General features: G+C 46.6%; 2 protein-coding genes and 1 long non-coding RNA gene across 5 annotated transcripts in view; 2 read left to right on the top strand and 1 right to left on the bottom strand.

The window, feature by feature from the left end:
* The window catches only part of LOC139063246 (filamin-A-interacting protein 1-like), a 15,252-nt gene extending 7,998 nt beyond the window's left edge, over positions 1-7,254 (top strand). For both annotated transcript variants that reach the window (XM_070544551.1, XM_070544552.1), the window contains 4 exons: positions 427-600; positions 1,018-1,196; positions 1,657-4,420; positions 6,889-7,254. In XM_070544551.1, coding sequence (XP_070400652.1) covers positions 427-600; positions 1,018-1,196; positions 1,657-4,420; positions 6,889-7,062 — 3,291 coding nt within the window. In that variant the 3' untranslated portion in view covers positions 7,063-7,254. The remainder of the gene's footprint in view (positions 1-426; positions 601-1,017; positions 1,197-1,656; positions 4,421-6,888) is intronic.
* The window catches only part of LOC139063282 (uncharacterized), a 15,135-nt gene extending 7,471 nt beyond the window's left edge, over positions 1-7,664 (bottom strand). Inside the window, exons 1-3 of the long non-coding RNA XR_011516635.1 lie at positions 7,531-7,664; positions 4,487-4,556; positions 1,054-1,176 (exon numbers count right to left, since the gene is read on the bottom strand). This is a non-coding gene — a long non-coding RNA (uncharacterized lncRNA). The remainder of the gene's footprint in view (positions 1-1,053; positions 1,177-4,486; positions 4,557-7,530) is intronic.
* Positions 7,342-14,975, top strand: LOC139063267 (cell cycle control protein 50A-like). 2 transcript variants are annotated; one of them, XM_070544600.1, is made up of 7 exons: positions 7,342-7,750; positions 11,462-11,581; positions 11,659-11,766; positions 11,840-11,927; positions 13,266-13,409; positions 13,522-13,728; positions 13,980-14,975. In XM_070544600.1, the coding sequence occupies exons 1-7, from the start codon at positions 7,520-7,522 to the stop codon at positions 14,162-14,164; spliced, it is 1,083 nt and encodes a 360-aa protein (XP_070400701.1). In that variant the 5' UTR covers positions 7,342-7,519; the 3' UTR covers positions 14,165-14,975. The 2 variants fall into 2 exon arrangements, with proteins under 2 accessions (XP_070400701.1, XP_070400698.1); XM_070544597.1 differs by having other exon boundaries at positions 13,522-14,122.
* The last annotated feature ends 423 nt before the right edge of the window (positions 14,976-15,398 follow it).

The raw sequence follows: 15,398 nt of genomic DNA, 5'->3' as shown, positions 1-15,398 counted from the left end.
GCATAATAAGTCATTTCAGTAATTAAAATACATTTATGCTGAACCAAGAGACTATTTATGATGGTTGTAATAAACAGTAATAAAGTCATAGAGTTTATTAAAATTATTATTGAAAATTATTATTGTAAAATCTTGAAGTGTCCTTCATCTTGGGACGGAACAGCAGCAGATAAAGAAGGTGTTTCAGCAGACATCACGGCTCCTGGCGGGTTAATCTGTGGGGCAAAGTTACAGTTCGACCCAGCTTGACCCAGCTGGGAAAATGTGACCTTTGTCACAAATTAGAGGCTATTCATGACGCTAAAATACATATAAAGTGATTTTGTGTTATTGAAAAACCTTCAGCTGAACTTTGTTCATCAGATCCAGAACAAACATCTGAGCTGGTTTCAGATTGAGCTCAGATGGTTCTCTGTGTGTCCTCAGGCCCGAGAGGACTTCATCAGGCTGCTTAAGTCTGACAGAACCTGCCCTGAGACTCTGGAGGCCCACTACGGCTCGGCTATTCCCACCAAACCCCTGCAGGCACTGCAGAGGGACGCCATGCTCCTTCGCAGCAGCTGCAGCTCAGATGACGTGTACCAGAAGCCCATGATAGAGGTGAGTGACCTGGATCGGGTCAGAAGGTCACCGCTCTGACCCAATTGGGCCTCACCGGGCAGAGCTTCTGTTTGCATGACTGTTTGGAGGGTTCGGGGCACGTCATCAATCTGAAATATTTAATAATCTTACACAATTTAAGTTTCCAAAACATATAGGATTTAAAAGTCTCGCTTCCAACAAAGTTCGGAAGCTTCAGCAGGTGTTCACATTCCAGGTGACCTGGTTCTACGTAAAACGTAATTCTAAATATTCTTTTAAAACATTAGTAAACAGGAGCATCTTTGTCAACAAAAAGAAAAATCTCAGCAGGTAGATCTGCTGGATCTAGATCTACAGCACGATGAAAACATTCTGGACCTCACAGAAGGTTCCTGTTCAGTTCTGAGATGCTAACCATGACGGGTTTCGTCTCAGCTGGACCGTCTGGAGGTGAAACAGAAGGAGACGTACCGTCGGATGCTGGAGCAGCTGCTGCTGGTGGAGAAGTACCACCGTAGAACCATCACGGAGCTGGACTCGGAGAAACGGAAGCACGCAGATTTCATCACCAAGAGTGATGACTTCACCAACCTGCTGGAAAAGGAGAGAGAGAGGTAAGAGAAGCACCTCCTGGTTTTGATTCTGGTTCAGTAAGAGGACCACAGAAACCAGAACCAGCACATCTCAAACTGTCAGACACACTAAGGTTCAAAACATCATCATGATGTTCAGTTTTTTTTTTAATAAAGATCAGATTTGAAACTAAAACATCCAGTCCAGAACAGACTGGACCGGATAAAACTGGACCCGGCTGGACCGGACTGGACCGTACCAAACTGACTGGACCGGATTCGGCTGGACTGGACTGGACTGCACAGGACCAGACAAAACTGGAAAAGACTGGACTGGACCTGACTGGACTGGACTGGATCAAACTGGAACAGACTGGACCGGACCAGTCCCGACTGAACTGGACCAGACTAAAGAACACTGGTACAGGTGACGAGCATTCCTTCAGGGGATGACGAGTCTGATCTGATGATGTCGTTTTTTTTGCCTCTTTTTGTTTCTCAGACTGAAGAGTCTGTTGGAGCAGGAGAAGGCCCACCAGGCCCATAAGGACCAGGACCACAGCAGGACTCTGGAGAAAGTCCAAGCTGAGCTGGTGAAGCTTAAGTCTTTTGCACTGATGCTAGTTGATGAGCAACAGCTGTACATCAAGCAGATGGACCAGCAGACCCAAAAGATCCAGAATCTCTCTCAAAAGCTGCAGCAAAAGGAACAGAAACTGGGAGCTTTGAGCAAAACCATCAAGGAGGATGAAGAGAAGGTTCTGAAACTGGAGGCCGAGTTAGAACTTCAACAGGCAAAGTTTAGTCAGGAGAGTGAAAACATGAAGGCCAAGCTAATTAACCAAGATTCCCAAAACCAACAACTAAAGCTGAAGCTGGCCGGGCTTACCCAGAGGGTTGAGGAGCTGGATGAAAACAACAAAGTTCTACAGATGTCAGAGGATGGCTTGTTGGAGCTTAGAGAGAAGATCAGCAAAGGTGAATGTGGGAACTCCTCCACCATGGCCGAGCTGCAGAACTTGAGAAAGAAAGTCCTAGAGATGGAGGGAAAAGATGAAGAAATCCTCAAATCGGAGAGTCAGTGCAGAGAGCTGAGGAAGAGGATGCAGGATGAAGAGAACCAAAGCAAGGAGCTGAGGCTGGAGATAGACAAGCTCCAGAAGAGACTGGTGGAGTTAGAGAAGCTGGAAGAATCCTTCAACAAGAGCAAATCAGAATGTTCCCAGCTTCATTTAAACTTGGAGAAAGAGAGGAGAGCTGTGAAGAATTTGGCTTCCGAGTGGGAAAAATCCAAATCTCAGCTGAAGGACCTGGAGTCTTCTCAGTCAAAGCTTGGAAAAGCAGAAAAGGGTTTCAAAGATGATCTTGTGAAGCTGAAGTCCTTCACAGTCCTACTTGTGGAGGAAAGGAAGAACGTATCAGAAAGACTGAAACAGGAAGAGCAGAAGAGTGAAGTTCTGAGCAAGATGCTGAAAATCGAGCAGCAGAAGGTCACACAAGTCACAGAGAAGCTGATCGAGGAGAGCAAGAAACTTCTTAAACTCAAGACAGAGATGGAAATCCAAGAGATGACTTTCATCGCTGAAAAAGAAGAACTCAAAAGTCATTTGAGCAGCGAAGAGGAGAAGAGTACAGAGCTGAGCAAGAAGCTTGAGGAGATGAAGATAAGAGTGAATGGACTAGAAGAGACCAAGATGGCGCTGCAGAGAACGCTGTCCACCAGCACAAACACATGTATAGAAGATGATAACACGGTGAAGGAGCTGACCCTGGAGGTTGAAAGGCTCACGGGCCGGTTGAAGCAACTAGAGGGGGTGAAGGGAGACTTGATGAAGACCGAGGATGAGTATGATCTACTGGAAAAGAAGTTCAGAGCGGAGCAAGACAAAGCCAACAGCTTGTCAAAGGTGGTGGAGGAGATGAGAATTCAGATGTCAAGGAGCAAAGAAAAAGGTGAAACCACGGGTCCAGAGGGTGAGCTGAGAAGTCGCTGCAAGATGGAAGAGGCAAAGACCAGAGAGCTCCAAGCTGACATCCAAGCCTTGAAGGAGAAGATCCATGAACTCATGAACAAGGAGGACCAGCTATCCCAGCTGCAGATGGACTTTTTTGTTCTCCAGCAGAGGATTATGGAGGAAGAAGAACAGAAGAAGAGCATGGGTAAAGAAGTGGAGGACCTTTCCAACCAACTAGAAGCTGTAAAGCGCTACAGCCGAGCCCTGAGGCCCAGCATGAACGGCAGGAGGATGGTGGATGTCCCAGTTACCTCCACGGCAGTCCAGACAGACATGGTGACCAACGAGTCCACCGAGGACCAGACCGCAATTGGGTTCATTCAGAAATCTGTTCTAGAAGAAAACCACTTAATGCGCAATCTCAGACAGCAAGGTATCAGGAGGCCATCAGTTCTTGAACGGTACCCTCCAGCCTCAGCAGAACTCAGGATGAGAAACACCAGAACACCCTGGATGAACAGGAAGGAGGCCATCATGATGACTCAGACGCTTTCTGAGAAGAGCCAAGATTCAGCTTCACCGCATCCACCTGATACGTCCCAAAGATCAGGCCAGCCTTTACACATTCGTGTAATGCCAGACCACAAGAACACCACGGCCACCTTGGAGATCACCAGCCCGAGAGCCGAGGACTTCTTCTCCAGTACCACTATCATCCCAACACTTGGTCTTCAAAAAACTCGTATCACAATTGTCCCCAAACCCACAACATTGGCCTCAAAGACCAAAAGATGTGATATAAGTGGAGGTCTCAATCAAGCTAAGTCACCTGTCACCATAACAACCACTTCCAGGACTAAAAGTCCAGAAGAGATCAACAGCAGCAGCTCTGGTCCCCAGTCAGCGGTGTCCATCATCACGGTCAGCACCACTCCAGTGGCTGAGGTCTGTTGCTCATTGGACCATTCTGAAACCACTGCAGGGTCTCCAATAAGCAACATGACCTCTGAGAAGCAGCTAGAGTCCATCAGGAAGTACAAAAGCAATATTGTAACAACAGAGGACAAGAAAATTCACATCCATCTGGGTCCTCGGCTCAAAGGGCCCTTGCAAGGGGCTGAAGGTTCCATTTTAACACTTAGACCTGCAGACCTGAGCTCAGAAAGCAGAGAGTCTCCACCAAAGACAGTACTGCACTCTCCAAAACAACCCATGATGGAGAAGGTGCCTCCTAGCAAAAAAACCAGTAGCATTACCATCACTCCCATCGCCCCAATTATGCCTACAACCTCCAGATCCACCCAGTCTCCGGTGAGAAGGTTTCGTTTGTCCAAAATGACCAATCAGTGTCAAAGTTAAAGTAAGATTTTGGTTTACCGTTTGTACACACACACTTGGTCTGGGTACACTGGGATTGTTGGAGTGGAGCTTCAAGTCAAGACTTGGACTGTAAAAAAGAAAGATGCCATCAAAATGTGAAGGTTTTACCACAATCAGCAGTAAGAGCCAGAAACAAACGTACGGACTGGTTAGGAGGGAGACAGGGAGGTATGGTGTTGCACTTGGACTGACTCATGACACTGGGTGGATGGTGAGTTTCAGGAGGTGCTGCCATGAGCCTGAGAGTGGAGGGGTAGGAGCTGCTACAGGAGTGTCTGATGAGGGCTGGATGTTGGTGGTCTCTGCTCATGTAGGTTGGAGGTTCTGTTTATGACCTTTGAGCTGATTCTGGAACTCTCCAGGGTGAAATCAGGTGGTGTGTGCTTCCTGTTGGACTTCTCAGATATCAGGTGGGCTTTACAGACCTGGCTTTAAGCCCACATGAGCAGCTTAGTTTAAGTCTTAAGCTAAGTTTTGTTTAAGTCTTTAAAAAAGTTATCTTAAACTTTAAGATAACTTTTTTAAAGAGCAAGTCACCCCCCCAAATCAACTTTTTTGCTGACAAACCAGAAAAACGAGTGTCTGATCATGCTGTAGACACATGTAGTCAATAATTTGGCACTTTAGAGGGAGTAGAAGACTATTTTTGTAATGGATATAACCTGAAGACTCAGAAATTCAGCCAAAACACAGCAGTTGAATGTTAAAAGAAGATATTTATTTAGAATGTGGGGGAATGAGGGAAGAGTACAAAGTTCTGCTGTTAGGAAAACTAGAGACAGAGCAGCATGTGCTGGGATGGGAACTCCTCTCCTCAGAATGACACATGAATCCAAAATCCATGTCTAGGTGAGGTACAGGCAAGGTCATACACAGGCAGGCAGAAGTCAGTATCAGGGGTAGCGCAGGAATCAGTAAGTTCAGAGCCAAGGTCGGTGTCCAGATGAGAGACGGGCGAGAGAATCCGTGGACAGAAAACTTGGTCAAAAATCAGAAAAGGGCTTGGCTGTAAACTATGGCTGGAGTCTCTACCGGCACAAGGCTGTCGATCATCTGGCAGGGAGACAAAGCCTGAGCTTTGCTTAAAGAGAGGAGCGCACAGGTGCAGCAGGAGACACTCAGGCAGGGCTCAGGTGATCTGGGTGAAGCTGATTAACAGGACTGGCAGAAAGGAAACTACCATGACAGGCATGGCAGAACAACGTGGAATCATTACAACCAGATCTCCCTCTCAGGTCCAGGCAGCATCTTTCCACACCACCTGATCCACCTGACCACCAGCTGGTTAGCCGACAGCTCCGCTCCTCTCTTCATACGAGTGGCCAGAACGTACGGACGCAGGTGAGACAGCAAAAGGGCAGCTCAACTCAAACTGGTTTGGTCCAGTTGGACCATCAGTAACGGCTCTGTGATTGCTGTCAACTTTCAGCACCTGCTTTCAAGCAGCCTGAGCTGGGCTGAAAATACGAGCCAGCAACAGTCCATCTGATTGGCTAGGGGGTGGAGTCAGGTGTTACTCCAGTTTTCTGCCTGCTGTCCCGAGCCTTTTCTGGGATCAGTCTGACAGACGGCCAGCGCTGAGCAGATGTTTTAACCATTTCACAATGAAGGGAGACTCTTCAGGGAAGTGTGACGGCCAACATCGCTGCCACCGACAACTGTCTCACTACAGCTGTGGTCCTGACTTGGTTCAAACTCTCTATGCCCTCTGGGTCCCCAAGCTATGGTCTGCCTTGCCTAGTGGCACTTGTGTAGTGTCGTTCTGAGTCAGAGGACTCGAAGCGCTTCACACCAGACTCTTTCACTCATTCAGACTCTGGCTGGGATGAGCTACATCGTAGCCACAGCTGCCCTGGGACACACTGACAGAAGTCAGCGGTCACTCTGACCACCACAAACAGGCAAGGGTGGAGTGTGTCTTGCTCAAGGACACCATGACTGACATGGACAGAGCTGGGTTCGAACCAGCAACCCACCAGTTACACGGTAAACTCCTAGCTAAGAAGTCAGGAGCTTCCAGTTGGAGTGTTGGCTAGTAGTCCTACCAGGACCCCCTTGAAGAGGTGAGTGAGTTGAACAACAGTTGGGATGTGTTCCCTGACCTGAAGGCACAGGGAACCATTTAATTCCCTGTCTGCCTCTGGATTCGGATCTGCTTCTTTTAACTAGGTCTGGTCAAATCAGATGTCAGTGAGCCAGAAATATTCCACACATGTTCAGACCTCACTATACATCACAATGTGATTCTGGGTAAAGTTGCTTTAATCAGTAGTATCAAATGTTATCCTGGTATATTTAAGTAGCTCTGCTTCTTCTAAAAGTCACAAAAAATTCTGAATGAATTCACATCCAAACATAATAATAGTTTTAGAGCATTTTCCATCTGTGTGTTTTCCCAGCCTGATTCTGAGATGCTGTCAGTTCGGGGTACAGCGACACAGATCCCGGTGTCTCTGAAATCGAAAGCGACAATGGCAAGGATGGAGCCACTGTGTGAAGGTCAGCCGATGAAGACCGAGCTAAGAAAGGCAGTAGTATGCAGCTCTGCATATGCAGCAGGAGGGAAGAGCTGAGGAGGGCTGGAGATGATGCTGGACACGACTGGATCGTCTGTTTGCAGCCGTAATGGTTGAAGGTTTAAATCCTTCAGGAGCCTAACTGATTGTTTCACTGCTGCTCGTTACACTTTTGTCTTGTTTTTGTGACTGGAACTGAAATAAATCTATTTATATAAGCAAGTGTGCAATAAAATCTACAAGTTAAAAGTTTCGGTTTCTTCTCTGCAGTAGCCTGCTGGCCCGGCCAGGATTAGAGGTCTGTGGGTGTAGTGGCGGCGTGCGGCCTGAGGGGGCAGCAGAGACCCGCAGTGTCTGGTCAGTGTTTACAGAAGAAGACACCAAAGGCTAGTTAGCAGCTACGGACGCTTACGATGCTTCCGACAGTGGTTCAGCTAATGGCTAAAACCTGGGTGAAAGTTTGATAATAAACGGGAGCAACATTCACAAAGAAGCGGTAACGGCTAAAAAAAGCATGATGCCCACCAGCTACGAGGACGGACACATCAGTGTCTCCGGAGCAGGTGGTGGCTCTATGCCGGGCAAGAAGCCGGAAAACACCGCCTTCAAGCAGCAGAGGCTACCCGCCTGGCAGCCCGTCCTCACCGCGGGGACCGTCCTGCCTGCCTTCTTCATTATCGGCCTCATCTTCATCCCCATCGGTATTGGCCTGTATGTGACGTCCATGAACATCAAAGAGTTCCAGGTATGGGTCTAAACAGCAGAAAGGATCTGGCTCTCCTAACTCAGAAATCTCGCGTTTAAAACGGTTTCATCACGTGACGTAAATAAACACCGAACTTCCGGGCCCTCTGAACCAACAGGACTCGTTCGAACCCATGACGGATAAAATCAGCTGATCTGGGAGGTATTCCAGAACATCCCGGTTCCACCGGCTCCACCATCTGTTCTCATGTGGATTCGGTCCTTCTTATCCTCTCGAAACTCAATTCTAAGTTTATTTTCTAGGAAAAAATGTATGACAAAAACTGTCCAGTATTTCAATTTAGTACAAAACAAAAACAAGCAGGTCGGTCATGGATGACAAAGGGTTTAAAAAATTCATGTAAAAAGAAAAATACCCTGTACAGGGAATTTATAAAACAAAGAACTAAAGTATCAGAAAATAAATATAAAAATAAATTAACAAACATTCTAAAGGCAGTGTAAAAAAGAATACTTTAGCAAGCAAGTGTATGAGAATAGGAACAATATAAAAGGAACGTGGAAAATATTAAATGGTATCATTAAAAATAATGCTAGACAAAACTATCCGCAATACTTAATTGAAAATGATATCGTACAGGACAACACTAAGGATGTGGCCAATAGCCTCAATAAATTCTTTATAAACATCGGACCAAAACTAGCAGAGACCATTCCAGAACCACAAACCTCTGAAAATTGGACCAGTAATCTAATGGGCCATTCCTATCTGTACCGGTTCGGCCCGGGCCGAGTAGCCCCAGTCGGCCCCAGCCTGGCCCGGTTGATTCCACACATCCTTGCCTTAAGTCCATGTGGGCTGATTCTACCCACCAATCAGAGGCTTGCTCTAATGGAAGGTGTGAATTTGCTGTCAGCAGTGGGTGTGTTGGCCCTGGTCGGCCTGAAGCAGTACCCCTCGGGAAGAGGGCCGAGAATGAGCCTTGGTTGGCCCGGGAAAATACCAGACCACCCAGATATGTAAACAACCTACGCTGCCCGGCCCGGGCCGACCCGGTACAGATGGGAATGGCCCTTAAGTCCATGTTCATCACAGCAGTAGACGAACGAGAAGTCATTGATATTATTAATAAAAGTAGACAAAACATCCACAGACTGTCATGATTTAGATATGACCACTGTTAAAGGAGTGATTGAAGGAATATCTAAACCACGAACTTACATCTTCAACTTATCATTCCAGACCGGTAAATTTCCTAAAATAGCGAAAGTTGTACCACTGTATAAAAGTGGGGATAAACATCACTTCACAAACTACAGACCTGTTTCTTTACTTCCTCAATTTGCCAAGATACTACTAAAAACTGTTCACTTACCGCCTAGATAAATTTCTCAAAAAACATAAACTACTTACTAATAATCAATATGGATTTAGAGCTAATTGTTCAACATCACTGGCACTAATTGAAACACTAGAGGACATTACAAATGCTATACATCAGGAAAAAGTGTGCAGTAGGAGTAGTCATAGATCTAAAAAAAGCATTTCAAAACATCCTACTAAATAAACTGGAATGCTATGGAATCAGGGAGGTGGCACTAGACTGGATCAGGAATTATTTGACCGACAGGAAGCAGTTTGTGAAGTTGGATGGAATCAACTCATCATGCTTGGACAATGTTTGTGGTGTTCCCCAGAGGTCAGTGCTTGGTCCAAAACTGTTCATTCTTTATATTAATGACATCTGCCAGGTGTCACAATCATTAAAGTTAATTTTATTTGCAGATGATCCAAATATTTTCTGTTCTGGGGATAATTTCAAGGAACTCCTACATATGCTCAACTCAGAACTACAAACAGATGGTAAAAAATCCCCCGGATCAGCTCACCCCGTTACCCAAAACTACTGGCTTGCCTCTGCCAAGCGGGGGAGGAGGTCAACTGCCTGAGGAAAACAACCTCCAAACAGGAAGAGGCCCCTCTGTTTATACACCTGCTCTGGCTTAGAGCTGCGTAAAGCGTCAGCGTCCAACCAGCACTCATTACAGATAAACCATTTAGGCTGTCATAGAAAGGAAATACTAATGAGGCAGTAAACTGGATTTTACTTACAGTCGCAAACGGCAGATCGCCTCCTCAAACACGCTTGGTGCTGAGGATTAGAATCAGAGAGCTTTGCGTGAGCAGCAGGTATCTGCCTCTTATGAAGGCAGCGTGCCCCGCGCCACAATCGCCAGGATGTCGTCCACCTGGACAAATCTCCATGAACCAATTGTTCATCCCACCACATTCGCATGACTACAAACTAGAAATTGGCACGTTGCATATGTGACATCACCACATAAGCCCCTCCCCCCTAGCGTAGCTGCTACTTACCACATGACCAGATTCATGGTGGTTCTTTCCTCATGTGGGAAGTTTGCTGAACTTACAGCCCTTTTCCCTCAGTTTCTCCATGTCTGGTTCGATGACGTCACTTTGGTGAAGCGCATTTGTAGTCCTGGACTTATTTTCACACAAAACCAAAAATAACGTTACCCCTGTTCAAAAATAAGCGCGTCTTTGGTATCAAAATGTGCCGTTAAAATGTACGGACATCATGTGTGAAATCCATGGAACAAAACAAGCGGAATTAGAAAATTTCGTTTTTAGCCCCATTGGTCCGGAAGTAGGTGGGCGTGTCTCAGGCTCCCTATAAATAGAATGAGCAGAATAAGGAGAGGGTGGAGATGAAGGTCACGCAAAAGCCATTTTGAGCTTTCAGCTGTTTTTTAAAGGAGACCCTGAGTCCACTGGTAATCGATGCCAGATAAATGATGATGGAAGGAAAGGACAGAGCCTCGTTCTTCATCCAGACGGAGCGATAATTATTCATCCACGCCTACGAGGACTACAGAGATATCAGAACTAAAACAGACCATGAGCTGTTTGATTAAAGCTGTGTAGCTGGAGCTGCTTAGTCACAACGCTCAGTATACACGTTTCCACGGCAACGCGAGATGTCCACTTCAACTCCTGTTTCTCCACTTATTTTATTTAACTTTTCATCATTGATGTGGTTTTCATGTTCTGCTCCAGAGTCTGGATGTTTAGAGACTGGAGGACGTTGTTCCTGCTGAGCAACAGTGAGTTTTAATGGTCACATGACCCTACCGTTAACGCTGTAAACCGTTTAGCTCTCATGTTACTCACCGAGGAAAAAACATCCCACTGATGTTCCAGCGAATGCTGTCACATCGGCAACGTGGCGTCCACGGCCAAAATGTGTCACGTTTCCTAACATCCATTCAGCTACAGCTGTACACGTGTACCGTTACCTGGGGTTACGTCATTTAGACGGTTTGTTACGTGTAGTTCAACGTGTTATGAATCAGCTGTGAGTGTAGCTCCTCTAGGGGACGTACTGCACAAGTCTGAGACGGCTCCACACGCCGAGGACCCTCGCGGGAGTCCAGGTTATGAGAGTCCAACTCACGGAAGTGTTTTTCTTCTTACTGTAATGACATTTTTTACTTTAATAAACGTCCAAATGAGACGTGCCGAAAGACGTCAGTGCAACTTTCATGTTAGAGCTCGTTTTCAACCACGACGGAACGTCTCGATTTGATGTCGTTACTGCGGTCACGTCCAAATGTTTGCCGGGGTGTGACCAGAGTAAATACGTTGTCTGGTTTTGGGGAAATCTGGCTCTCTGGAACACCCCCCAGATTGTGCTGAGTCATGCTAGTATGTGCTGTGTTGTGTTGGCAGATTGACTACACTGGAGTGGACATGTCCAGTCCGTGTTACAACTGCTCGCAGAACTTCAGCTGGAACAGCTCCAGACCCTGTGCCTGCTCCCTCCCGTTCTACCTGGACCAGCCCTATGACGTCAGTCCTCGCTCCACAGCGCTGCAGCGGAGACGTCATCTGGTAGCTAACCGTGTGCTTGGTTTCTGAATCCACAGAGCAACGTCTTCATGTACTACGGCCTCTCAAACTTCTACCAGAACCACCGCCGTTACGTCAAGTCTAGAGACGACAGCCAGCTGAACGGGAACCAGGAATCCCTGAAGGTCAGACGTCCTTTCAGCTGATGAAGATCTCCTGTTGTCCACCTGGGTTAGGGTTTGTGTTGTTTATTCACAGGATCCCAGTAAGGAGTGTGAGCCATACGCGTGGAGCAGCAGCAAGCCCATCGCACCTTGTGGAGCAATAGCCAACAGCATGTTCAATGGTGGGCCACTCACCTGCGCCTGTGCTAAATAAAACCCTGAAATCTTCGCCAAAGAAAAACGCATCTGAATGATTAAAAACTAACAGGTCCAAAGTAGGGCTGCCTCGATTGATCAACTTGCCCTGACGACGTCGACAAACAAAATAGACAACTATTAATTTAATAGTGTTGTTTATTTTATAGACATTTTTAATGTCGCCTGCTGCGGCGCGTTTAGCAACTGCTTCCTGTTTCTCTGCTCAATGCACATGCAGTAGTCGCCATCCGGGTCAGGTGCCACCTTCAGCTCCGAGGCGCACCCAGATCAGCCTTCGTCCCCGGAGAAAGACATGGCGAGTCGCCAGCGTAGCTCAAAAGTTTGGGAGCATTATTTCAAGACCAAAGAAAGGCCCGTAGAGCGCCAACTCTGCTTTCACGGGAAAACATCGGTGATGCACCTTAAAGGAACCTTAAAGGAAGCAGTGGAGTGGAGAACAAAGAATCGCCTCGGTGAGTTTACCTCTGTTAGCTGCTAACAGGTGTAGCAACACCAGTAGCGGTGGTGATGTCATCCCCTTTAGAACACGTTTGTACGTCACGTATTTTAGCTCTAATTACAAACGCTGATCATTTATTTCATCCCGCTACGTTACAGCGGTACAGTAATGACAGTGCTCCTCTTCAACGGACCCGTTTGTTACGTGTAATTCAATTCAAGTTTATTTATATAGCTCCACATCACGACTAGGGTCGTCTCAAGGCGCTACAAGGTTTCCTATCTAAGGAACCCAGCAGGTGTCATCGAGTCACTGACTAGTGTCAGAGTTTTTACAGCAATACTCATACTAAGCAAGCATGCAGCGACAGTGGAGAGGAAAACTCCCTTTTAACAGGAAGAAACCTCAGCAAGCCAACGTCCTGACTGAGGCCGTTGAGCATGTTGGTCAGCAGACTGCTGTCCATGGTCGGCATCGAGGTTTCAGAGATGACCAAGCAGCTCAACCCTGGTTACCATGACAACCACCTACCAGGCTGATGCCACTTCACCACCATGATGGAAAAGAAATGCGAAGCCTTTAAGAGGTGTGTGTGTGTGTGTTCATCTTGTCTTTATTATAGATGGCACATAGCTAATCACACTAATGATGGTATCTTAGAACATCCTGGTGCAATAAGCTAAACCTTTATGAATGACACGATTAGTCCTGGCAGCCCTAGGCAGAAGTTCTGGTTTCGTTGTGGTATGGACCCATTCAGGGTTCTGATGGGTCATTACTACTGAAAGGTGCAGCAGAGACAGGAGCATCAGAACCAGATGTGGGCTCTGAAGCAGGTTAGTAAGTGAAAGTTCTGTTTCAGACACTCTGGAGCTGTTCTACAACGACCCGAACGGCTCGAAGGTCCAAATTCCTCTGACAGCGACAGGAATTGCCTGGTGGACGGACAAACACGTGAAGTTCAGGAACCCTGGTGGGAACGAGAACCTCCCCGCTGCTTTCCAAGGTACCGGTTTTGCACGCCTGATGTAGAGTTCTGAGTTCGCATGTCCGAGGATTCCTTTCTCGTAGAATTCCAAACCCTTTTGGAACGACAGCTGTTATACATGTTTTCTCAGGAACCACGAAGCCAGTCAACTGGCACTGGCCCGTCTACGAGCTGGACTCGGATCCAGAGAACAACGGCTTCATCAACGAGGACTTCATCGTATGGATGAGAACTGCTGCGCTCCCGACGTTCCGCAAACTGTACCGGATCATCCAGAGGAAGAACAACATGGTTCCCACGCTGCCCAGGGGGAACTACACCCTGGAGGTGGTTTACAGTATCCTTCCTGTGAAAGGATCAGGCCCGGGTCGGCTCTGTTCCTCTTCACAAGTCTGTTCAGTTGGAAATAATCCGTCTGTAACTCCCAGCAGGTTCGGAATAAAACCTAACTGGACTCCTTTGGTCCCTGGAGATGGCTTGTCCAATAAGTCCAATAAGCCTGCTCACCAAAATAAAAGACAGGAAGTAACAGACGTTGCTTTCGTCCAGGCGATGTAAAGGTTTTTGTCTCTAACAAGCTGACCTCAGATTATCCCGTCCGGAGCTTCGATGGTAGGAAGCGGGTGATTTTGAGCACCATCTCCTGGATGGGAGGGAAGAACCCATTCCTAGGAATTGCCTACATCACTGTGGGCTCGGTCTGCTTTCTGCTGGGTGTTGTCTTACTGATCATTCACCACAAATATGGCAGCCGCAACAACATCGCTACCTGAGAGGGAGGGGTCTGGAGCCCAGCTCCAGCTCCACCGCAGCACCTGGCAGAAGCCAAATTTTGTACATTTCTGCCAAAGTACAAAAATTGTCAAAGTGAAGAATGAGCTCTGGTCAGAAAGAAACTTCCAGATGTTACCATGGAAACTGAAACTCCCCATCCACCCATATCTCCATCAGTCACCAGCTGAGAGTCTGGGACACCTAACTAACATCAGCTGATGCATCTGAACAGATCTGGTTCTGATCCAAACAGAGGGGCTCCTTCGTCTGGCTGGAACCGGTTCAGATCATCTGTGTTTGCTGCATGAAGTCACAGAACAGCGCATCTGTTTCAGACCTAACGTTTATGTCAGCGCTTTGAGATGAAGTCACTTTCAGCTGTAATCGGTGTTTAGCACATCAGCTGACGGAGGATGAAGCCAGTATTGCACCTACCACAGAACCTTGTGTTATTGTTGTTTACCTCCACAGCATGTGGAGAAAGCGAGTTTAGAACATTGGGGATCTCCTGATAAATCCCTGATTGACCTAGTGCTCCCCTCCTGGTTTCGCCGGCTCCACAAAGCCACGGAGCAGGACTGGGAGGGGCTTCGGGCGAGTGATGTTCGTAGAATCGATTTAGGTTCTACCGGGAATGTAAATCTTAAAATTCACGGACATCATATGTGAAATCTATGGCACATAATGTCTTTAGTCCCATTGACAAGCATACATCTTCAGAGCCTGGTTTATGAAATTAACTCGCTTCGCGGAACAGCCCTCTGGTCTGCATGATGAATAAAAATGGTGCTTTTATGCATCTAATACATGGGTAGGTGGACCTTCACTGATCAGATGCTCCATGTTTTACCTTTGCTTTAACTCCTAAGACCCGAATGTCTGTTTGGTGTGATGTAAAATAAAATTCAATAAAATATTTAAAGGTTTCTTAGAAAAAACAGAAATAAAATGTATTTTCAACTTAATTTCAATATCAAATGTTTCTAAATAATAAAAAAGGTTAAATTGACCGGGAATAAAATATTCTAGTTGAAGAAGCCAATTACCTGATAAGTGGACACAGGGTCTCAGGAGGCTAAAATAATAGTTTCTTTTAAATAGAATTAATTCTTGTTGGCTTTCACCCATAAGAGGCTCAATAGTTATAATCTTAAAAGGTAATGGATCTCACACACACACACACACACACTCACTAAAGCAGCAGCTGAAGCCACTCAGCACCACGCAACGCCG

Source organism: Nothobranchius furzeri, chromosome 2 (genome assembly GCF_043380555.1).
Source record: "Nothobranchius furzeri strain GRZ-AD chromosome 2, NfurGRZ-RIMD1, whole genome shotgun sequence".
Taxonomy (NCBI): domain Eukaryota; kingdom Metazoa; phylum Chordata; class Actinopteri; order Cyprinodontiformes; family Nothobranchiidae; genus Nothobranchius; species Nothobranchius furzeri.
Note: the sequence above shows the minus strand (reverse complement) of the source record. Positions and strands in the feature narration are given on the sequence as shown.

Bases quoted from the DNA above. Each gene is read 5' to 3' on its own strand.
- LOC139063267 (XM_070544597.1), top strand. From the start codon at position 7,520: ATGATGCCCACCAGCTACGAGGACGGACACATCAGTGTCTCCGGAGCA. The intron at 11,582-11,658 runs GTCAGTCCTCGC...CTGAATCCACAG, and splicing joins ACCTGGACCAGCCCTATGAC to AGCAACGTCTTCATGTACTA. The intron at 11,767-11,839 runs GTCAGACGTCCT...GTTTATTCACAG, and splicing joins GGAACCAGGAATCCCTGAAG to GATCCCAGTAAGGAGTGTGA.